We start from the raw sequence: 23,841 nt of genomic DNA, 5'->3' as shown, positions 1-23,841 counted from the left end.
CACAAATAGCAAAAATGTCTTCCTTGTGATACAGAAGACAGCAATGAAATCAAAAGGGTTTCCTGGCTGCAGAAACCCAAAAGGAATTTAAAGATCTAAATCAAGAAGTCATGGGAGCTCCCTCGTTATCCCTGGTATACAACAATGAGGCTTTTATATTATATTGACATGAATAGAAGGAGTAGCCAGAGTGCCCAGAAACAGGTGGGAGAGCCACCACAGGCCCAGGGGCTGACAAGAGGTGATGCTGGGTAGTGAAGGCCCAGGGGGTGACAGGAGGGACACTACAGACCTGGAGATGACAAGACACTGGACAGTGACAGGCCAGGGGGACACCAGGGATACCAGGATCCCCAGGGCAGTGACAGGCTGGGAGAACAGCAGGGAAACCTGGAACCTGGGGTAGTGATGGGCTACCTATGAGGTCAGTGTTCTGGAACCCCTTGGAGCCCCTGGAACCCCTGAGGCAGGGGCACCCAACCATAGCAACCTTGTGTATCGGCTGCTTGGTGCTGTGCAGGAGCTGGGGTGTGGGCATTTCTCTTCAACCATGTCCCATGTCTACTACAAGTTCTTCTCCAAGCTGAACTATGCTGCAGTCACCTTCAGTGGCCTCCACATCTCTCTCCATGACCTCAAGAGCCGGATCATGGGCCAAGAGAAGCTGAAGGTGACCAGCTGTGCCCTGCAGGTCACCAATGCCCAGAGCAGAGAAGGTGTGTGGGGACCTTGGGAATCCCCCAGCTGGAGCAGTGCAGACCTCCCCAGGTGGCCACAGCCCACAAGACCCATGCTCTGCTCCTTGTGGCTGGTCCCCACCAAGCAGGAGTTAGCCCAGGGCCCATCCTGCTGGGTGTGAGGGGACAGGGAGGGCAGCAGCCCTGGGACTGAGTAGGGTGGCAGCAACCATGGTCAGAGGCTGTGAGTTGTGCTGAAGCCTCAGGAGAGCACCGTAGGGGCAGTGGTTTGAGTGTTGAGCTGGGTTGTGATGTACACTGCTTACAAAGGTTTTGGTTACCTGCAGTTCTTCTAGGTGAAACATAAGGAAATGTGGGAGGGTGTCTTGTAGTAACCAGCTGGAGAAAGCTGAGTGTTTAGACTTATGTGGGGAAGAAAAGAACAGTTTCCCACAGATAGAAACAGCTGGCTAGTGTGAAGGGAAAAAAATACCTTTGGCAACTTAATTTTATCTTCTACTTGTTCAACTCACCTGCATCAGAAAACTGATTCTGTGGCTGTTGCAGAAACTGCTCACTAGCACCATTTTGGATAAAGTGTGTATCTGTGAGTTATGCAGACCCTTTACAGCCATGTAGTGGTTGCGCCCACCAAAGGAACAGCCCCATTGACGTGCGGAATAACGACTTTACAACCAGTAAGGTTATCAAGAAGGTATGTTTATTCAGCGCTGGGTGCACGGGGGATCGCTCCTCCACAAGCGTGCACACCCTACAGCTGTTGGCAAGCTCATTATATGACACGAAGTAATACATATTCATCCATGTTGTTGCATATACAGTAGGTGTCCGAGGATAGGGAGGGGTTATTACAGTTGGTTCCCGGAAATCATTATCATAGTTGCCCCCCCCGGGCTCCTCCTTGCTGCGTCTGCACAGCGTCTCCTGAGGGTCGCTGGCGGGGGTCTTTGGGATGAAGGCCGTATGTCTTCATCGCTGTGCACTTTTCACCTCTGGCATTCCTTTCTGGAGTCTGCTCCACGTTCTTGCCTTCTCAGCAAGTTTATGAGGGAACATCCTCTCACACGATACCCTTATTTACATTCCAAGCCTTATCGATACATTCTAAGTCTTATCCATATATTCCAAACCTTATCTATGCTAAACAATGCCATTCTGTTTACTCCTTATGTGTTAGTCCTTTTTACCAAGGGTGGCCGTCTGGTTTTCCTTAGATCACCATGGCTGCACACTCAACTCCCCCCCACACACACCCTGGGACGAGGAGGACAAAGCTCATGGGTTGAGACAAAGGACAAGGAGGGTTCTTCACCGATTAAGGTCCCGGGCAAAACAGACTCAACTTGGGGAACAATAATAATTTAATTTCACACTAATCCGATGCACACAGGACACAGACACACACAGAGCAGTGCTTTCATATCTTACCCCACCCCTCCCTTCTTCCCGGGCCCAAATCACTTCGTTCCCGGTTTCTCTCCCTCCTTCCCCCCAGGCACAGGGGGATGGGGTTTAGAGTCATTTCACAGGCTGGTGGTTCAAGCTCCTTCCTCCTCAGGAAGGATTCCTCACAGTCCTGCCCGGCTTCATCACGGAGTCCCTCCCATGGGAGAGTCCTCAACGAACCTCTCTTCCATGAGTTCTTCCCATCACGTCCGGAGCAGCTCCAGCGTCGGCTTCTCAGAGTCACGGGTGCTTCGGGAACAGTCAACTCCTCTGGCCCGGACGCTTCCACAGCTGCCTAGCTCTTGCACAGCCCTTCTGCTCCAGCACAGCTCTTCTCCCCCACAAGTCCTTATCTGCTCAGTTCTTTCGTATGTTAATCGCTGAGGCGCATCTATTGTCCCTCTAATGGCTCCTTGTCTGGTTTGGAGCGCAGGGGGAGCCACTCCTGGGGCCCTTCTCCCCTGCCAAAAAACCCACCAAACCAAACCAGAACAAGCCGTCTTGCACGAGCGTTCGTTGTATCTAGGTTAGACTTCGGAATTTCTTGTTAATATATCTTCTTTTCTACACCAAAGGCATTGTCATTCAGACAGTACTGATCATCATTTCACCAGGCATTGCTAAGCATGTTTTTTTCCTGGTACTACATGTTAACCACATCAGGGCAGTACTGAAGTTTTATGGCAGAACATTAGTGGTGAATATATGTTAGAAATGTTCTTAGAGAATATGTAAGTACTTTTAAATCTAATAAATTATGGTTGATTCTCAGAGATTATAATGGTTTCTTATTACTTAGTATGTCTTTCAGATTGGTAGGCTGCTATCTTGATAAGTTTGAATGTGATTAAAGACTTTGAGATGTGACTTTTCAGAAATAAAAAGACTTGTAAAATGGGTTTCTTTCCTTAAACATTACTTTTTCTTTTTTTTTTTTTTCACCTCCCTGTGGTTCTGTGACACTCTTACAACAGTCTTTGCTTTGAAATGTGTACTAGTGGTTTTTTCCTCTCATGTTCATGTATTACAAGTTAAACAGAATAATATGTACACTTCAGTAACTTGTCCCTCCATCCCTAGCCTTTAAAGTAGTAGTGCCTAAATCTCACTGTTTATCTACAGATCCTTAAGCTATTTTCAGGGGAATGTCTGTGAAGACAGAGCACAATGTTAGGGGTCTTAGGGATGCCACTGGGTTGCATGACAAGGAGTCACAAATAGAGATACATTTCAGAAGTCTTGAATTTTGTTAGTAGTAATAAATAAAATGGCCAAGAGGATTTGAAAAATGTTTTAAGTTGCTTTAAGGGCTTTGCTGCAGAAGGGTCTCTGAATTTTGCCTTCAGTTTCTAATGCACTTTCAGCTTCCCAAACGCTGGCAGCTGAATAGATTGGTCGATGTAAAACAGAGCCTGAAAACCAGAGTGTTGGGTGGTAATAGGCTGTGATGGAGCCTAGTTATTATCACCAGAAAAAAAAAAAACTGTTTTGAAATAGGCCAGACACATGGTTCTGTTATAGCAGGTGAAAGCAAAGTTTTAGAAGAAAAGTTTATGCTCGTATGTTACCCCATCAAGTGTTACTCTAATACACATAATACCATTTTTACAAATTGAATTTCTTTGTGTTTCTACCTAATCAGAATTCAGTGAAGAAAAAGCCTCTGCTTCATTAGGTTGTATGACATGTGGTGTTGCCTAAAGGTGAAGTTAAAGAAGGAATTTCTTTCATGCTTTAAGGAGCTCTTGGGAGGTTGTGTTGTGCTTTGACTTTTGTAAAATGAGTATAAAATTTTAAACTGAGTATATTAGTGACAAGCTTATTGAAGCTTTTGTAAGGATGAAAACACAAAAATCCCCCAGTGGTTTTCAGAGCAAAGCTAGAGAATACCTTTCAGTGTAATACATATGTATGCCACATTGTTGGTTTATATGCATAACTGTGAATGTCAGTTTTTATTTATCAGAGGTAGATGCTTAAACTCACCTTCATAAGCTAAAGGAAAAACTAGACCAGGATATTCTCCCTAAATGAGAGGTTTGGAATTCTTTCATTGGGATGTAGAGTGCAGGAGCTCTGATAAATGTTGAAATTCTCTTGAAAAGAACACGGTGAACCCTGAGTGATGATGGCCTGGTTCTGATTTTTGACAGTACTCTAAGCTGTTACTTTCCATAATGGAAATCTGGTAATGGAAGCAATGCTGGTATAAGCTGAAAGTAACCATGATTTCAAATATCAGTGGAAAAAATTATAGGATGGACTCTTTTTAAGATGCTGGGAAGGAGCTGTGTATGGTTCGGAGCTATTATAAAAGCTGAGGGGAGAGGTGGTGTGTCCATTTCTGTGCTTACTGGAGAGGCATGTTCTATAAAGGCAGAATTCCCTTCAAAAAGCTTTTGCTCAGTGTTGTGGTTTGGCCCTAGCTGACAACAAAGAACCAGCCATGCGGCTGCTCAATTATCTCCACCCCACTGTGGGATGGGGAGGACAAAGGCCAACTAGAAACTCATGGGCTGAGACAAAGACTAGGAGGGTTCACTCACCACTTATGGTCAGTGGCAAAACTGACAGCACTGTGATGGCAAGCAGTGCCAGTGAGACATGAAGGCATTGGGCAATTAATGATTGAAGGTATGTTGGATTTTACAGACTCATCCTTTCCAAGAAATACAGGTGCTCTTTTGGGGCACAACACTGTATATTCATAGAATTATAGAACGATTTGAGTTGGAAGCGACCTTAAAGATTATCTAGATCCAATCCTCTGCCATGAGCAGGGACACCTCCCACTAGACCATGTTTCTCAGGGCCCCATCCAACCAGCCCTTGAACACTTTCAGGGATGGGGCAGCCACAGCTTCTCTGGGCAACCTGAGCCAGTGTCTCACCACCCTCATAGTGAAGAATTTCCTCCTAATGTCTAACCTAAATTTCTCCTCTTCCAGTTTTAAGCCATTCTTCCTCATCCTCTCCCTCCCTGCCCTAGTCCAAAGTCCCTCCCCAGCTTTCCTGGAGCCCCTTCAGGCACTGGAAGGTGCTTTAAGGTCTCCCTGGAGTCTTCTCTTTTCCAGGCTGAACAACCCCAACTCTCTCAGCCTGTCTACAGAGCAGAGCTGCTCCAGCCCTCTGAGCATCTTCATGGGCCATCATACCTATCACGCAATACTATACTTCATATATTAATAACAACAACAACAACAATAATAACAGCAATAGCAACAAAAATAACAATAATAATAATATTTCATGTATTCATACTAGTGTAGATGAAAGGTTTATGAACTGTTTGGCCTACTGGACTAGCTAATTCAAGAAATTATTCTATACTAGTTGTGGATGAGATCATGGACACCTCTTCTGGTAGGAGCTGAAAATCCAGAAAGAGTGTTCCAGTCTGTTAATCAGGATGTTTCAAGGCAGTGCTCTCAGGGCCAGCCACACAGATGATTTGAAAACTTCTTCTTGGGAGTTAGGTACCCTCTTTACCAGGCCAGTCTGGCACAGTAGCAGTCATGTCCATCTGTTCCTCTGCAGGAGCACAGCAGCCAGTTAGCAAGGCATCCAAGCCTAAGAAAGACTTTTTTTACATAAATCAAGTAAATCAAGCTTGGTGCTACAAGGGAGTAGGAATTAACAATGTTGGTGCCTCTGCCTTTGTTGAATGTTTCTGTTGGACCTCTGCCTGGACAAGTGTGAGAAGTAGCCTTGTTGAGCATGGTGTGCAGATGTGGGGTCACAGGGTGAGGCAGTGACATTGCTTTGCAGGTCCTGGTAGTTGCCAAGTCTCTCCTAGGGGATGTTGCTTCCCACGGGGAACAGATTCCTGCTGGTAGATGCCAGTTTAGTCTGAGAGCTGTTAGACTGAGCTGCCATCTGCTAAATTCAGATTGAGCAAACAAATACTTCCAGGGACTTCAGGAATATCACTTCAGCTTTAGTCCTCTCCTATGTAAAAAATATAAAATTTCATCACCAACATGAATTCAATTAATGGAGGCAAAGGAAAAATAAATGTATTAGAGCCAAATGGTCTCAGGTCCCTTCACAGAACTAACTCAGCAGTGTGCTCTGCTGTATGTAAACACCCTTCCACAAATTCTCCAACACAGTGACCAAGGTGGTGGGATAATTCAAGTGCCAGATAGAAGTATGTGCCCTGATAAGTGTCCTCTACAAAAAAAAGCCTTTACTTCACCAAGCATTTGTCATTCTTCAGTTGATCTATTTAAATATACTGGTTGACATCTAAGGTGAATTCATTTCTGTATCAGTCTGTTATTAGTCTTTATTGTGCACTTAACAAGCAGTTTGAAAACAAGCATGTATCTGTCTCTATATACATAAAAGGATGGTCTGTCTCTTCAAAGGGCAGGTGTCAATGCTTCTCTTCCAACGGTCAATGAATAATCACAAAAAAATAGGAGGGGACTTTTTCCTCTTTTTGCCTCATACAACTGTTGTGCATGTTCAGACTGAACTCTGCAGGCTTGCATAACTTGTGAATAAATGCATTGGTTGCTGTCCCCATATATACAGTCTCTTTTTAGCAGAGGTGCTGCCACTTGTCATCCTCTGCAGAACTGCCACGATCCTCAGTTGAGCACAGGTGTAGCAAACTCCTGCCTTTTTGTGGACCCACGGTTGCCTGTCAGGTACTTTTGAAAACCCAGCACAGTGGTTTGCAATCTGGAGCAGAAAAAATGCTCTGACTGTTCAGCAGGTAGAAGAGCTGCAGCTGGCCTTATCTTCCAGTAGTTCCCTTGGGCCTCAGTACTGTTTGAGTTGTACTTCTCCATCAAGACATCCCAGCTCAAGCCTTTCTTGGCAGGTGGCTGTGCGAGGGTGAGATTTTTCTTTTGGGAAGAGCTGTGGGGGTTGGTTTCAGTGTATGACTTCTGTAAAAACTTCTGTTTTCATCATTACTAGTCCTTTCTCCTACAATGTGGAGATCCTCTAAGCCCAGAGGAAGTTTGTTGTTTGGTTCCCAAGGGGAAATATGAGGAATCAGCTTCAGCTAAGTAATTTCTCAATACAAGCGTGATGTTATGTACAGAATTTTGATTTGATCACTGTTAACAGGTTCTCTGAAGTGCATTACTATTGCATATTCACATACTCTCTTGAAATGAATAATGTTTTTGTCTGTATATATGTTGTTTTCAGAATACACAGATGATAATACCCTGATCCCAAAGAACTCATCAGTAATTGTTAGAAGAATCCCTCCTAGAGTTCTATCTGCCAACAAACCATATGCCATGTAAGTATCAATACAGTATTGTCATCTTCATTGGGGGTTTCTGTGTGTTACCTGTTATTATTGACGCTAGTTTACAGAGACATTCATATTGTATCTTTCCTGTTAAAGTTGCTGTTAATGTTTGTTGTCATGGGGTAGATTGTAATGGGTCTGTCCCACAGGGGACTTATATTTCAAGGCCTGCTGGGACATGGGGTTCAAGCTCTGACTATGGTAACTTCTAAGGTGAATTGATTGGATTTGTTCTTGGGGTGGATTGTTCTGTGAGCAAAGTTGTAGATCCTGTTTCCTCTGTGTGGAGAGATTCCTTCTCTGTGTTTCCTTTTATTGCTTTTCGAGTACAGGCCGATAGGCCTTGCAGTGTAAATGTATAATTTGTTCTCATCTCAGAACAGTCTGATTCTTGGTGTTTTACTATTTCTTGCTTTTGGGGGAGAGGGCTGGGCAGATGTTCTTATGCCCCAAATCTGGGGGTTACTGGCCATAGGGGAGAGACCAAGGGTTGCCAGCTGGGAACCCTGCGTACAGGAATTTCGATTCATAAGGGGTTCCTGTGAGTTTCCTAAGGACAATGTCCATTTCAGTCAGGAGAAGAAGAGTATGCTGAAGTGCATTGCAGTGTATGTGAGCGTGAGGAGGGAATAGTTCATCCTTTCCTACCTTGAAAGTCAGCAGCAATTTAGCATGTTACCAAGTGTTACTAGTTGCCTTTCTGTTTTTCCCCTCAGTGGTATCTGTGCTGCAGGATTTAATTCTGTATTCATAAGATTAATGAAGGACATGAAATGGGGTGTGTTGATTAAAATGGCAGCTATTCAAGTGCAATCCTGACTGCAGGATTATCGCTGTCATTTATGTGTTCATACAATCTAGTTCTCAATCAGCTCCATTAGCGTTGTTGGAATGGTCACGTTTTCCAGCCTTCTTAAAGATATGCCTCTCCACCACAATTAGCAGATGTGGCTGGTGGTTTGCCATGTCTTTCTGATGTTGGTTCTCAATAAATGAAGCAGGCTGTCGAATGACCATGTGTCTTGAACAAACAGTGCAGCAGCATCCTTGCACCCAGGAAGTGTTTGCAAGCAAAACACTCTGAGTTGCTGTGGCTCTGCTGTCAGCTGGGGGCTTGTGACTGCAGCAGCTGTCACAGTGCTTTCAGGCACTGTCTAGTAATTGTGAATGTCACAGGGCTGTGCTTATAAACATAGCCTTGTTTGGGGGCTTGATGTAAATATGGATGATTCCTGCTGTCCGGTCAATGCATCCTCTGTCTCCAGGGGTTGGCCCCTGTCCTGGTATTGTAATGCTGCCCTGAAATGAGAGGCTGCTGGCCTCAATGGTCTAATAAATACCTGGGTGTGGGGATCAGGAAGGAATGGCACTGCTGTTGTAGTGTTGAAAATTAAGCAGGTAGATCTGCTTTGTATTCCTGCAGCTGGAAATATTGCAGACACAACTGGGAGAGTGGTTAATGCTTGGGAATGATGAATGGATGCTGTAATGGGGGAGAGGCCTCAAAAAATGCTCTCCTTGTACTGTGTTCTTCAAGGTAAATGTATGAAGAAGACACTGGATGGTTACCTACACTATTTTCCTGTACTCACTCATCTTCAGGAGGTGCGTGGCTGCAGTTTTAAGCCTGGTGGTATTCTAGCAGTGGCACGGAGCACAAGCCTTTTTATTTGTACATAACATCCACAGCAGCCCTTGCATGGCCTGTACTTGTGGGACACTTGGTATGAGGGGTGAATTGTCTGTTGTGTCAATGGTTGCATGTCTAATTCATGACAGGTAGTGTGCAAATACAACAAAAATATCTGAGGCCTTCCTCTTGCCCTGTTGTGTTCTTAGTATAATTTGTAACCAAGTAGAAATGTGATTTTGGGGTTTCTTCTAGTTGCACTGAATGTACCAAGAGCTTAGATATACCCAGTTTATGTATACTAATAACTCCACAGTAGCTAGACTATCAGAACACAATGTTTTGATGTTCAAGTTGTCTACTCTGTTTCAGTGCTTTAGGTTGGGTGCAAGTGCTTTATTTGAAGTTCTGATCACCTTTATTTGTTCTTCTAGAAGCCAAACGGTGCCAGTGAATGGAACATCTGGAAGCCAAACAAAGCCTGTGAGTGGAACATCAAAAACAGTATGTAAACACACAATCTCACACTTTCTAGTACACCCTGCACTTAATTCTAAACAGTGTAGCCGTATATTAACTTCACAAAGATTAACTTAATATATTTTCCAGTAAAACACCATGTATGTTATAAATACAATGTGTTTGGTTCAGCATAGTAAGAGGGAGTAATGTCATCACTTGCACAGTTCTAATGTGAACATTAGTATTTGTGCCCAGTAATTCATTTTATTTCTTATTGAACATGCTAGGATGTTTCCTGAATGACTTTGTGTGGTGCAGATAACGTATGATTGACTTTAGATCATGTCGGTTCAAGGTTTGCACAACTGAGCGTGGTGCCATGTTCTCTCTCTTTCTACAGCTAGTAGTAATGTGGCTGTTCAGGTGGTTGTGTGCTTTTTGTTTCTTGCAACAAAAGTTGTTTGGATTGTGTTTTTTGCTATTTTCACATTATATCCCTTAGCTTTTGGTTTTAAATATTCTTTTTGCCTAATGCTTTTTGAAAATGTTATCAAAGCCCACTGAGAAACCATTGTTAAACTTGGTACTGTTTCTTACTTTTGACTAGGGTTTCAAGCAAATGCACAAAACAACATACCCCACACATTTTGAGGGCAGTTTTGTGCAGCTCAGTGCTTCCTTTTTGTGTCCGTAGATACATGGGTATTTCTTCCTAAACTGGATAATTGAAGTGGTATTTTTTGGGCCTCCCTGAGTACATAAGTATCTTGAAGAGATTGCCCTGAATTTACCTATTTTTGCTCCCCAAAGTGTTTTTCTAAAGTTCTGCATTTGATCTTTGGACTTTATCTGATGAAGCAGTTTAGTTTAATAGTTTTTCTGCACCTGAAAATACGGAGTGTACAGATTTTGACACAAGGTCAAAGCATTGGTGGGTAAAAGCCCTGTGTCACCGTTTAACTCAGGTTCGACAACAATGCTCTTGATCCCCTCCCCCTCCTACCCAGGTAGGGAAGAAGAGAGAGAAAAAGAGAGAGACTTTGCTGGATTCAAAACTAAACTACACAGCTTTAATTAAAGACTAATGATAAAAGAAAATATATACAATTATATACAGATATGGTCAGGTATGTGCAAAAGCCTCTTGCCTTCCCCCACCCCCAGCAACTCCCACAGCACTCTCCTTAGCTGTGAACAGTCCTGAAAAACCTCAGACTGCTGCTGGAGAAAGCAGAGAGTGATGAGGGTCAGGAGAGCTCAAGCCTGGGAGTCAATGGTGATGGATGGACAGAGTCCTCCCCGGACACCAGCCATGGATGGAGGAGAAGGGAAGAAGAAGCAGGAAGGAAGTTGTCTTCTGTGATCTCTGACCTTCCTCTGAGCTTATGTAGATATGTGGAATGGAATATCTCTGGCCAATTTTGCTGTCTGTCTAATTCAGCCTCGTACGGGGCGGGGGGGTCATAGATCTCCCCGTAGTGTCTGAGCCGGCAGAATAAAGATGCGACCTTGAAGACCCAGCAGTTACAAAAACAGTCCGTTCTTATCAGCCTTAGAACACACTGTGACTAGTTAAAAGAAAGCTTGCTGAGGAAAAAAAAAAAAAAAATCAGTAAAAGGAAAATTGGCTTCATCCTGGCTCAAACCAGGACATTCCACCCTTTATTCCATACCATATATGGTATGGCTCTATATTTTACTGGCTGTCAAATTAAGGATTTTCCCCCAGACTTAGATTACCTTGAGGTACACATTGTACTTCACCATCCTCCATCATCACACACCAGGTATGTCCAGGTTCCTGAGCAAAAGCAACACCCCGGACAGGTTTACCTTTGCCTGACGCAGGATAAACCCAGACACTTTTACCCAGCAGGTTTCTTTCACACACCACAGGGACTTTATCCCCATCTGCAGTATGTAGAAGGTCTGACTGAGCAGGAACAGCCCGATTGGTGGATCTCCTGGTATTAACTAACCAAGTGGCCTTTGCCAGATTTTTGTCCCAGTTTTTGGAAGTTCCACTACTCATTGCCTTCAGGGTAGCTTTCAACAAACCATTGTATCTTTCAGTTTTTCCCGAGACTTGTGCATAGTATGGGATATGGTAGATCCACTCAATACCATGGTCTTTAGCCCAGTTAGTCAGAAGACTGTTTTTGAAATGAGTCCCATTGTCTGACTCAATTATTTCTGGAGTACCATGTCTCCACAAGATTTGCTTCTCAAGGCCCAGGATGGTGTTCTGGGCTGTGGCATGAGGCACAGATGTTTCCAACCATCCTGTGCTTGTTTCCACCATTGTAAGCACATAGCGCTTACCCTGGCAGCTCTGAGGCAGTGTGCTGTAGTCAGTTTGCCAGGCCTCCCCGCACCTGTACTGTGACCACCTCCCCTCATACCACAAAGGTTTCAACCGTTTCACCTGCTTAATTGCAGCATGTCTCACAGTCGTGGGTCACTTGCTCAATAGTGTCCATGGTTAAGTCCACCCCTCAGTCACGAGCCCATTTGTATGTTGCATCTCTGCCCTGATGACCTGAAGTGTTCTGGGCCCATCGAGCCAGAAAGAGCTCACCCTTGTGTTCCCAGTTTAAGTCTATTGGGAACACTTGAGCAGCCTCGGTGGTTGTGTCCATGTTCCTCAGTGTCTTGACAGAGGTATGTGCGCTTCTACATGATGCACTTTTACCTCCAGTTTCTCTATCCAAGCTGCAATGTCTTTCTACACATCAGCAACCCAAACAGATTTGCCGTTTTGCTGCCAGTTGTTCTGCTGCCACTGCTTTAGCCAACCACATAAGGCATTTGCTGCCATCAACAAGTCAGTGTAGAGATAGAGTCTCTGCCACCCCTCTTGCTCAGCAATGTCCAAAGCCAGCTGGATGGCTTTGACCTCTGCAAACTGACTCGATTCACCTTCAGCTGCTTGTGCAACTAGTCGTGTAGGACTCCACACGGCAGCTTTCCGCTTCTGGTGGTTCCGTACAAGACATCAGGAACCATCAGTGAAAAGAGGAAATTGTTTCTCAGTCTCTGGTAGATGATCATATGGTGGAGCTTCTTGAGCCCATCTCACCACTTCTTGTGGTGGCATTCCAAAGTGTGTGCCTTCCGGCCAGTTTGTAATTGCTTCTACAATACCTGGACAATTAGGTCTTCCTATTCGAGCTCACTGGATGGTTAAAGCAGTCCATTTACACCAAGTCACATCGGTGGCATGATGGACAGGAGTAAAGTTACTCTGGAACATGAATCTCAGCACTGGTAATCTGGGTGCCAGGAGGAGGTGTACCCCTACAGAACAGGTATATGGCCCTGGATCAGGAAAATCAGGTAACTGAGGTTACTGACAAAGGTCCATCCAGGGAGTTGCCCAGGCAGTCTGCCCCATGCATTAGGACTGTCTCTGCTAAGAACAAGAGGAAGGTAATTGTTGTGAGAGATTCTCTTTTGAGAGGAACTGAGGGCCCTATATGCTGGCCAGATCCAACCCTCACGGAGGTCTGCTGCCTCCCTGGGGCCCGGGTTAGTGATGTTACTGAGATCCCAGTAATCCCAGGCCTGGTCTAGCCCTCTGATTACTACCCACTAGTGGTCATGCAGGTGGGTACTGATGAGATTGCTAAGGCTTCAAGGGCAATGAAAGGCCCAGGGCAATGAAACGGGATTTCAGAGGACTAGGCCGAACGCTTGTGGGATCAGGAGCACAGGTGATCTTTTCCTCAGTTCCTTCAATGGCAGGAAAAGCTGAAAGGACTAGGAAAGCATGACTTATTAACGACTGGCTTAGAGGCTGGTGCCGTCGGATGAACTTCGGGTTTTTCAATCATGGAGATGTTTACAGGGCACCAGGTATGTTAGCGAATAATGGCATAGAGCTATCAAAAAGGGGGAAAAGGATTCTTGGCCAGGAGTTGGCAGGACTCATTGAGAGAGCTTTAAACTAGACTTAAAGGGGGTAGGGGACAAAACTTCTGAATGGACACTAGGCCTGCTGGCATTGGATGGGAAGAGCCTGTCCTGCAGGGGAAAAAAGGTACTAGGGCAGGAGTTAGCAGGGCTCATTCACAGAGCTTTAAACTATATTCAAAGTGGGAGGGGGTGGTAGCTGGGTTTGAACTAGTGGGGCATTGTTCTAGAAGACTAGAAGGCCTCCTGCCACCCAAGGTGCCACCAGCATGCTCAGCTTGCTCCCTGAAATGCCTGTACAGCAATGCAGGCAGCATGGGGAATAAACAGGAGGAGTCAGAGGTCTGTGTGTGGTGTAAAGGTTATGATCTGGTGGCACTTACAGAGACATGGTGGGACAGCTCACATGACTGGAATGTGGTCATGGATGGCTATGTGCTTTTTAGGAAAGACAGGTCACTGAAGCGAGGTGGTGGAGTTGCTCTTTATGTGAAAGAGCAACTAGAATGTATTGAGTTCTGTCCAGGGGCAGATGAGGAGCAAGTGGAAAGTCTGTGGGTATGAATTAAGGGGCAGGCTGGCATGGGTGATACAGTTGTGGGGGTCTATTACAGACCTCCTGATCAGGACGAAGGAGTTGATGAGGCTTTCTACAGGCAGCTGAAAGCACCCTCGCAATTACAGGCCTTGGTCCTCATGGGGGATTTTAACTACCCTGATATTTGCTGGAAGGCCTACACAGCCAGCCATTCCAGTCTATGAGGTTCCTCCAGTGCATTGATGATAACTTCTTAATGCAAATGGTGGACAAACCAACTAGGAGAGGAGCCCTGCTGGATCTTGTACTCTCCAACAAGGAGGGTCTGGTTGAAGTGTTGACAGTCAATGGCAGCCTTGGCTGCAGTGATCACGAGATGGTGGAGTTCAGGATCCTGTGTGGGAGGAATAGAATACCTAGCAAGACCACAACCCTGGACTTCCGCAGGGCCAACTTTGGCCTTTTCAAACAATTTTTAAGGGAAATCTCATGGGAAAGGTGGTAAAGGGGCTCAAGATAGTTGGTCAACATTCAAAGACCACTTCTCCCAAGCCCAGTATCAGAGCATCCCAATGGGCAGGAAATCAAATAAGGGAGCCAGGACACCAGCATGGTTAAACAAGGAACTGCTGGGCAAACTCAAGCAGAAAAAGAGAATCTATGGATCATGGAAGGAGGGGCTGGCCACTTGGGAGGAATATAGGACCGTTGTCAGAGGATGTAGGGAGGCAATTAGGAAAGCTAAGGCCTCCTTGGAACTTAATCTTGCAAGTGAGGTCAAAGACAATAGAAAGGGCTTCTTCAAATACATTGCAGATAAAACTAGCACTAGAGGCAATATAGGGCCACTACTGAATGAGGTGGGTGCCCTGGTGACAGAGGATATGAAGAAGGCAGAGGTACTAAATGCCTTCTTTGCCTCTGTCTTTACTCCTGCAGACTCTTCCAAGGAGCCTCAGATCCCTATAGCCCCAGAAGGAGTCAGGATAAAGGAGGAGTTTGCTTTGGTTGATGAGGATTGGGTTAGGGATCAGTTAAACAATCTGGACATCCATAAATCAATGGGTCTGGATGGAAAACACCCGCAGGTGCTGAGTGAGCTGGCAGAGGTCATTGTTAGGCCACTCTCCATCATCTTTGGTAAGTTGTGGGCAACAGGAGAGGTGCCTGAGGACTAGAGGACAGAAAATGTCATGCCAGTCTACAAGAAGGGCAAGAAAGAGGACCCAGGTAACTATAGACCAGTCAGCCTCACGTCCATCCCTGGAAAGGTGATAGAACAACTTGTTCTTGGCACTATCTCTAGGCATATCAAGGATGAGGGGGTCATTAAGAGCAGTCAACATGGTTTTACCAAGGGGAAGTCATGTTTGACCAACCTTATAGCCTTCAATGAGGAAGTAACTAGGTGGATAGATGATGGTAGGGCAGTAGATGTGGTTTATCTTGATTTCAGTAAAGCATTTGACACTGTCTCCCACAGCATCCTCATAGATAAGCTAAGGAAGTGTGGTCTTGATGATAAAGTAGTGAGATGGATTGTGAACGTCAGAGAGTAGTGGTCAATGGGACAGAGTCTCGTTGGAGGTCTGTGACTAGTGGAGTCCCTCAGGGGTCAGTACTGGGAGCGGTACTGTTCAATATTTTCATTAACAACCTGGATGAGGGAACAGAGTGTGCCCTCAGCAGGTTTGCTGATGACACTAAACTGGGAGGTGTGGCTGATACACCAGAAGGCTGTGCTGCCATTCAGTGAGACCTGGACAGGCTGGAGAATTGGGCAGGGAGAAACTTGATGAAATTCAACAAGGGCAAGTGTAGAGTCTTGCATCTGGGAAAGAACAACCCCATGTACCAGTACAGGTTGGGGGCTGACCTGCTGGAGAGCAGTATAGGAGAAAGGGACCTGCGGGTCCTGGTGGACAGGAGGATGACGATGAGCCAGCAATGTGCCCTTGTGGCTAAGAAGGCCAATGGCATCCTGGGGTGCATTAGAAAGGATGTAGTTAGTAGGTCAAGAGAGGTTCTCCTCCCCCTCTATTCTGCCTTGGTGAGGCTGCATCTGGAATATTGTGTCCAGTTCTGGGCCCCTCAGTTCAAGAAGGACAGGGAACTGCTTGAAAGAGTCCAGTGCAGAGCCACAAAGATGATTAAGGCAGTGGAACATCTCCCTGATGAGGAAAGGCTGAGGGAGCTGGGTCTCTTTAGCTTGGAGGAGACTGAGGGGTGACCTCATCAAAGTTTACAAATATGTTAAGGGGGAGTGTAAGGATGATGGAGCCAGGCTTTTTTCAGTGATGTCCAGTGATAGGACAAGGGGCAATGGGTGCAAACTGGAGCATAGGAGGTTCCATGTAAATATCAGAAAAAACTTCTTTACTGTGAGAGTGACAGAGCACTGGAACCGGCTGCCCAGAGAGGTTGTGGAGTCTCCTTCGCTGGAGACATTCAAAACCCGCCTGGACAAGTTCCTGTGTGATGTGCTACAGGTGACCATGCCTGGCAGGGGGGCTGGACTGGATGATCTTTTGAGGTTCCTTCCAAACCCTAAGATTCTGTGATTCTGTCTGATTCTTTCGGGTCACCTCATAGAGAGGTTTCACAATTTCACTGTAACATGGAATATGCATTCTCCAGAAACCAACAGTCCCTAAAAAGGTTTGAGTGTCCTTTTTAGTAGATGGTGGGGCCATAGCTGTTATTTTGTTAATCACATCCATTGGGGTCTGGCCATTACTATCTTGCCACTTGATTCCCAGGAGCTCGATCTCTCGTGAAGGTCCCTTGACCTTGCTTTTTACAGCAAAACCAGCATCCAGAAGAATTTGGATGATCTTTTTACCTTTCTCAAAAACTTCTTCTGGCATGTCACCCCACACAAGTTCTAGCATGTCTGGCACAGCAGCACCAAGCAGTAGGGTAACCTCATTGAGGCCACGATAGTCCACTGTCAGCCTCCACTCACCATCAGGTTTTGGCACTGGCCAAATAGGACTGTTGAAGGGTGAGTGAGTCCTGCTGATCGCTTCTTGGCTTTCTAATTGCTGGATCAGATTATGAATGGGGATCACAGAGTCTCTGTTGGTGCGATATTGTCGTCTGTGCACCGTTGAAGTGGCAATTGGCACCTGTTGGTCTTCAACGTTCAGCAACCCCACTAGAGAAGGGTCATCTGAAAGGCCAGACAAAGTATGCAGCTGGTCAGTGTCCTTAGTCTCTACAGCTGCTATACCAAAGGCCCACCAGTACCCTTTCGGGTCACGGAAGAAACCTTTCCTGAGATAGTCTATGCCAAGGATGCACGGAGCATCTGAGCCAGTCACTACAGGGTGCATTTGCCACTCCTTACCAGTGAGGCTCACATCGGCCTCCACAACAGTCAGTTGTTGAGAACCTCCTGTCACTCCAGAAATAGTGACAGAGTCTGTCCCTTTATGATTCAGTGGCATTAGTGTGCACTGTGTACCAGTGTCCATCAAAGCTTTATACCTTTGTGGTTCTAATGTGCCAGGCCACTGAATCCACACAGTCCAGTAAACTCAGTGGTCCCTTTCCTCCCCCTCGCTGGAGGCAGGGCACCTCTAAGGTTGAGCATTAGAGTTTGATGCACCATCCTGGGTGATGACTGGTGCAGCCTTCTTCTTGAAAGAACCATCACTTGACTTTGTTCTGTTTAGTAGCTCTTGCACACTTATCTGGAGAATATTAGTAGGTTTCTTGTCCCAGACTCTCATGTCCTCTTTAAAATAATTTTGCAAGAGAGACCACAGGTGGAGTCACAGTGGGTCCTGTCTCTCTTGCTGTTGTCTCATAGCAGGACATCTTAATGACTGCAACACATGACCAGTTTTCTCTAGGGAGATTCTGGAGTTTAATTCCCTATCTGTTTGGCATCTTATTCTTTCTGTCAGTCATTTGTTCAATGGCTGAGGTGTGGAACTGATGGGAATCAGAGATTATGACTCCATACTGTTTTGCTTTGAAAGCCACTTCACTCACAGTTGATTTTGCGTAATCTTCAAAGCACCCCATGAAGGAGAATATATGGGCATGTGCTGCTGGTACAGCCTGTGAAAACCTCCGGAGCATTTGTGTGTGGCACAGAACATCATCAGGATTTGTAAGTCCATCTTTATCATAAGTTACTTCTCGCACAGCTATTTCTTTCACGTATGTGATGGCTTTTTCAAGAGCGGGTGTTCTGCTTCGGCGCCATTCGATGTCACCCTTGTGGGGGTATCTCTCTCTCACAGCTGAAAGAAGTCAGTCCCACAGGGTGGTAGTTCCCATCTTACTGCTAAGTGCTCTATCAATACCAGCATCTCTGGCCAGGGATCCCAGCTGCTTGGCTTCTCTCTCATTGTAGGTTTCAGCACCACTATCAAAGCAACCAAGGAAGAATTCCCTCACCATCAGTGCAGGTGAAGTCCTTTCTCATGAGGTGCAGTTCTTTCATAGAGAAAGGCTGGACAAGGTCATCATCATCATCTGGTTGAGGAGGGCCTGCTTTTCTATCTGCTTGAGAGTGGTCTGATTTGTTATCTGTTGGAGAGGTACCTGCTCCATCAACTGATTTAGAATCCTCTGCTTCCTCAGTTTCAGCCTCTGTTGTTACTTGAAGGAACTCTGCTTGTCTCAGACAGGAGGAGTGTTTTGCCTTTGCTTTGCTTCTGGTCACAGGATGAACTAGCCTGATTTGAAAGGGAGTGGACTTTATCTTTGTAGAAGTAGTTGTTTTTGTAGCAGCACTTGTAGAAGCAGCTGTTTTTGTAGCAGTACGAGTGGTGGTATCAGCAGCAGTGGCGTTGGCAGCATCATGGGTGGCAGCAGCAGTGGCAGCAGCATTGCCTGTGAGGAACTGGCAGTGAGTGGAGCAACACCTCATCCTATGCATCCACAATACATTATAAATGTTCAGTAGAAGCACCCCCACTGCAACTATGCTATTCAGATCAAGAGCTGGGAGATTCAGCTTGAAAGAAAAAGGAGAGGTAAAATTGAACCTGCTACTGCTATTACCAACATGAACCGTTCAGTTCACTTTACGAATTGTACCACTAGGATTTGTACTGTAACTGTACACATACAGTGCCCCCTTAAAGAACAGTATCATAATCCCTAGGATCACCAGGCTGGTAATTATACAGTTGATTATGGCTATAGTTCTGTTGATAAACCATGAAACAATCACAAGAGCAGCTACACAGAGCAGTATGCTCTTGACTGTATACCACATGTACAATTACACATTTGGAAAAAGATCCAGTAGATTCATTGCAGAAAGTGTCTGTTCAGTTTCCAGTCCATCATTGTTGCCCATTGCAATCTGAGGGATTCCTCCCATCAGAGATGGAATTTTGAACACTCCCAATTAACAAAAATTTATTATCTGGGCTTAAAATCTGGCCCCATGTTGGGTGCCAGTAAATTGTTGTCTCTGTTTGACTCAGGTTCGACAACAATGCTCTCGATCCTCTCCCCTTCCTACCCAGGTAGGGAAGGAGAGAGAGAAAAAGAGAGAGACTTGGCTGGATTGAAAACTAAACTATACAGCTTTAAATAAACAATAATGATAAAAGAAAAGATATACAATTATGTACAAATATGGTCAGATACGTGCAAAAGCCTCTTGCCTTCCCCCACCCCCAGCAACTCCCACAGCACTCTCCTTAGCTGTGAACAGTCCTGAAAAACCTCAGACTGCTGCTGGAGAAAGCAGAGAGTGATGAGCGTCAGGAGAGCTCGAGCCTGGGGGTCCACGGTGATGGATGGACGGAGTCCTCCCAAGATGCCGGCCATGGGCGGAGGAGAAGGGAAGAAGAAGCAGGAAGGAAGTTGACTTCTGTGGTCTCTGACCTTCCTCTGAGCTTATGTAGATATGTGGAATGGAATATCTCTGGCCAATTTTGCTGTCTGTCTAATTCAGCCTCGTACAGGGGGGAGTCATAGATCTCCCCGTAGTGTCTGAGCCGGCAGAATAAAGATGCGACCTTGAAGACCCAGCAGTTACAAAAACAGTCCATTCTTATCAGCCTTAGAACACACTGTGACTAGTTAAAAGAAAGCTTGCTGAGGAAAAAAAAAAAAAAATCAGTAAAAGGAAAATTGGCTGCATCCTGGCTTAAACTAGGACACCCTGTCATTTTTCTTCACTTCTGCCTGCAGTACATGTTTGGATTTGGGTCACTTCAGGGTTGGATGCTGCATCAGTTTCCCAAAGGTTCAGCATTTCTTTAGTGCACCACCACTTGGAATTGACATTTGGAAAAGGAGTAGCATTTTTCTTCAAGTCTGGAGACACTCATTCTGCTGCTTAAATAGAAATAAGAACCCCAAGGAAATGCCTGACTGGTAATGGTGTGGATCTTGATTTGGCACCTGGGGTGGAATGCTGTGTGTAACTGTGCATTTCAAAATAGTCCTTGTAGTTTAAAAATCACTGTGTGGTGGGGTTTATTTTTCATCCCAATTTTTAAAGTATAACATCTTTTCTACACTGGAATGGGGTGAGGCATTGCACCAACCCTGGGTCCTTGGGTCTGACTGCTTGAGAAGCTGTTAGAAGAACTTCATCTGGGAATTAAAGAACTCAGGCTCCGTGTTCTGTGGCGAATCCAGCCTCTGCTTCTCATGGAGTGGTGAGCAATCAGCTTGAAATGGAAAACTTCTTGTATGTAGGTCTGAAAACACTGAATGTGACTCTGACAGCTGTCATTCTATCACTGATTGGTTTTAATTCCTTTTTGGACACGAATGCCTCTCCTTGTGAGTTTGAGTTAGTGCAGCTGGCCCAGTAACCCTAGTGGTTCATGCAAGGCATTTATGCAAACCATGTTCTTAGTACTTGATCTAATCCGGATGGGTTTTTATTTTTTGAAAACATGTACTTTTGTCTACTGGCATGTGTATAAACACAAATTGCATGTTAACATCCAAAATTAATTTTTTGTGAACAGATTGATGACTCTTCTGCACCTCTTTCTCTGGCCCAGCTAATTGAGGTATATATAGATTCTTGTCAAGTACTGTAAAAAAAAAAAAAAAAAAAAAAAGAGAATGTTTCATATTGTTAAATTTTACACTGTGATCTATAGCTGGATAACTGTTGGGATGTGAACAAGACTTTAATTGTTAATAATTTAAAGTATTTATTTTACCTTTAAAATGTGTGTATGTTTGGATACTATCCTGTAAAGGGTAGTTCCCAGTTTGGGAAGATAGCAGGGGTGTGCCTCACTAGCCTCAGTGGAATGTTGCAGTGTTACTCATCTCCAAGACACAAAGAAGCCCTTCAGGAGCTGTTCACCGTTTTTCACACGTTTTGTTACTTTTGCATTGGAAGCAGACACAATTTTTGCAGAGTACTCTAGTTATGGACATTCAGAGGGATCTGCAACAGCCAAATTAGAGGCCTTTCTGTCACATGGACAATTGCATGGCTGTTTTTGAATTTCTGGTCATGACAGTTATAGGCCCAGTCTCTGGATGCTGTGCAGTGTCATAAATTGCAGTGTACACATAGTGACAGTGCTGTCATTGGTTTGCACACAGACTGTGTGAACTGTGTAACTGTACCTGGTTGCTAAGAGGAATATACCCATGTGTTTGTGGGGAGTTAGCAGATGTGGCCGTCCGAAACTGTTGCCATGTCATGGTTTGCTGTGGAACTGTTGGCATGCTGGTTCAGCAAGGTGTAACTTTGTCTGGAAAAGCACCAGTGATAGTCCTTGGTGAAAAGGTGCAGTGCCTGCCAAGGAAATGACTGGTCCTTGAAGTTCCAAAGATTAGAGAAGGCGGGGCCTAATGCAGAGGAGCTGGTTCTTTCTTCTGAAGATAAAGCCTGGAGTTAATTTCCAAGAAAGAGAAATCTCATCCCGATGGAAACTTCATCCCTCTCTCACTGCAGAAATGAAACATTTTACATTTTTTTTGAAAAAAAAAATAATAAAAAAAATAAATAATTTTGGAAGGTAGCCACCAAAAGAAGCAGGTCTGCATTAGTGCTGTCCCTGAATGTGTCCTTGGTGTTGTAAACTCCTGTGAAGTTTTATTCTAAAATGTGCAAACTGTCCAAGTGAGGTACACACTTAAGCTTTTGAGAAAATGGCAATATTTCAGAAAAAGGCAGGAACACAACATAAGGCAGCTCAGAGCTGTTACTTACTGCAGCCTCTTCACTGCAGACTGGCTTAGCATGGAAGCAATGCACTGTACAAAACTATCTGGTTTGTTATTACAATGTAGGAAATGCAATATCTGGATTTTGGTGTCTTCCTAGTGAAGTGTTGTGGGATTTTGGTGTGTTTTGTAAACCATTTGGGTTCAAACAAATGAGTAAAGTATCTGTAAAGTTTTCTGTAAATGTTAATGGAAATGGTTTCATAGCTGTCGATCTGGATTATGTTGAGAAAAAACTGCATGTATGAAACAACCATTGAATAAAACATTGAAGTTAGTTGATTGCTCTTGTGGAGGAGTGCATATGCAACCAGAATATCAGCGGCTGGCCTGAATGACAGGTGCTTGAAGGGCCAAAGAGCTTACAGTCCCTCCCTCAGACCCTGCTTGTATCTGGAGTGCCTAAGAAAGCTCTTTCCAAGTAGATGGGCAGGCCCATGAACACCATGTCATGGCTTAAGGACTCCTCATAACATCTTCAGGACAGTGTTGTTTGATACAAGCAGCTGTTTTAATGCAACCCGTGCCCACATTGTGCTGCTCTGTGCAGGACTGGGTTAGTGATGGTGGCTTTGGCTGTGTGAGTTGAAACTATTTCTAACATGTGTCAAATCACTCCCCAACAAACAGACTGCCGACCTGGCTGGAGCCAACGCTCCTGAAGAAGATAAAATCAAAGCGATGATGATACAGTCGTGCCGCTACTACGATCCAGCCAAGTGAGTGTTGAGGGTGCCAGAGCTGTTCTTTGAAGATGATGGAAAAATTGCAGAGCTGTTTGTTTTAACAAGAAGGATACATGCATACATTTTACTTTTTTTCCCCAAAAACTTATAGTTACATGAAGAAGACCTTGAGTCAACCTCCACCATCATACATTTGCTTTCATTGTGGAGAGCCTGGCCACTATAGAAAGAACTGCCCTACAAATGGGGTAAGATTGTGGGGGACTTTTGGTGACACTTGGTTGTTCATGTTTTTACCTTGGTAGTTACATAACAAAGATGAACACCCCTATTAAGAATTGTTTCTCCTAGGGTGAAATACAGACGGTATGTGGCAGTGTTGCAAAGCCCTTCACAGGGCAAGGGAAACCTGGAATTCTACACGTAACATTTTCTGTTTTCTAGCTGACAGGCATTAAGTGTGTCCACAGATCTTTCTCTGTGAGCTTTCATGCAGATTTTTGTATATTTCAGTGTGGCGGGAAATGTTTCTGGTTTTAACTCTTTTTAATGACAGTTCCCAGTTGTTGGAGTTTCCTGTAGCACCAAGATGTTTCTGCTCACCCCATCTATTGAATATTTGTGAGTTTTAGTTCCCCAAGCCTCTGGCTGGGTATTCATGCCATTTAAGTGTCAGCATCTGAGTGTATCTGCATGAGGAATGAATTCCAGCTTCACAAAGAGGTGGTGACTGTGAGTTTCCCCAGGGACTGACTCAGAGCTCTGAATTAAGCTCCACTATGAATTGTGCTTTGGGTGGATGGTGAGCTGAGGGGTGTTTCACCCTTAAGGATCCTGAAGTTAAAGCAAAGAATGTCTGTCGAGGTCAAAAGACTGCTCAAGCCTTTGGAACTGCCTTTATGGGAGGCAAAAGGAGAGGATGAAAAGCTTTTGCTGCTTAAAATGATCATTGATGTGTCCTCTAGTGTGGGTCTTAGATGAGATGTGTCTGCATTTCCTTTCTGAACAGGACAAAA

The 23,841-nt window shown here is 44.8% G+C and overlaps 1 protein-coding gene across 1 annotated transcript; it reads left to right on the top strand.

The window, feature by feature from the left end:
- Nucleotides 1-550: 550 nt before the first annotated feature.
- Nucleotides 551-22,862, top strand: LOC127391096 (E3 ubiquitin-protein ligase RBBP6-like). The gene is made up of 4 exons (XM_051633389.1): nt 551-716; nt 7,311-7,407; nt 7,992-8,037; nt 22,770-22,862. The coding sequence occupies exons 1-4, from the start codon at nt 551-553 to the stop codon at nt 22,860-22,862; spliced, it is 402 nt and encodes a 133-aa protein (XP_051489349.1).
- The last annotated feature ends 979 nt before the right edge of the window (nt 22,863-23,841 follow it).

Source organism: Apus apus, chromosome 15, assembly GCF_020740795.1.
Source record: "Apus apus isolate bApuApu2 chromosome 15, bApuApu2.pri.cur, whole genome shotgun sequence".
Lineage (NCBI taxonomy): Eukaryota > Metazoa > Chordata > Aves > Apodiformes > Apodidae > Apus > Apus apus.
The sequence above is the reverse complement of the archived record's forward strand: the minus strand, read 5'-3'. Positions and strand labels throughout refer to the sequence as shown.

Coding starts and splice junctions, on each gene's coding strand:
- LOC127391096 (XM_051633389.1), top strand. CDS start 551: ATGTCCCATGTCTACTACAAGTTCTTCTCCAAGCTGAACTATGCTGCA. Junction 7,408..7,991: donor GCCAACAAACCATATGCCAT/GTAAGTATCAAT, acceptor TGTCCATTTCAG/TCAGGAGAAGAAGAGTATGC. Junction 8,038..22,769: donor GCATTGCAGTGTATGTGAGC/GTGAGGAGGGAA, acceptor CCCAACAAACAG/ACTGCCGACCTGGCTGGAGC.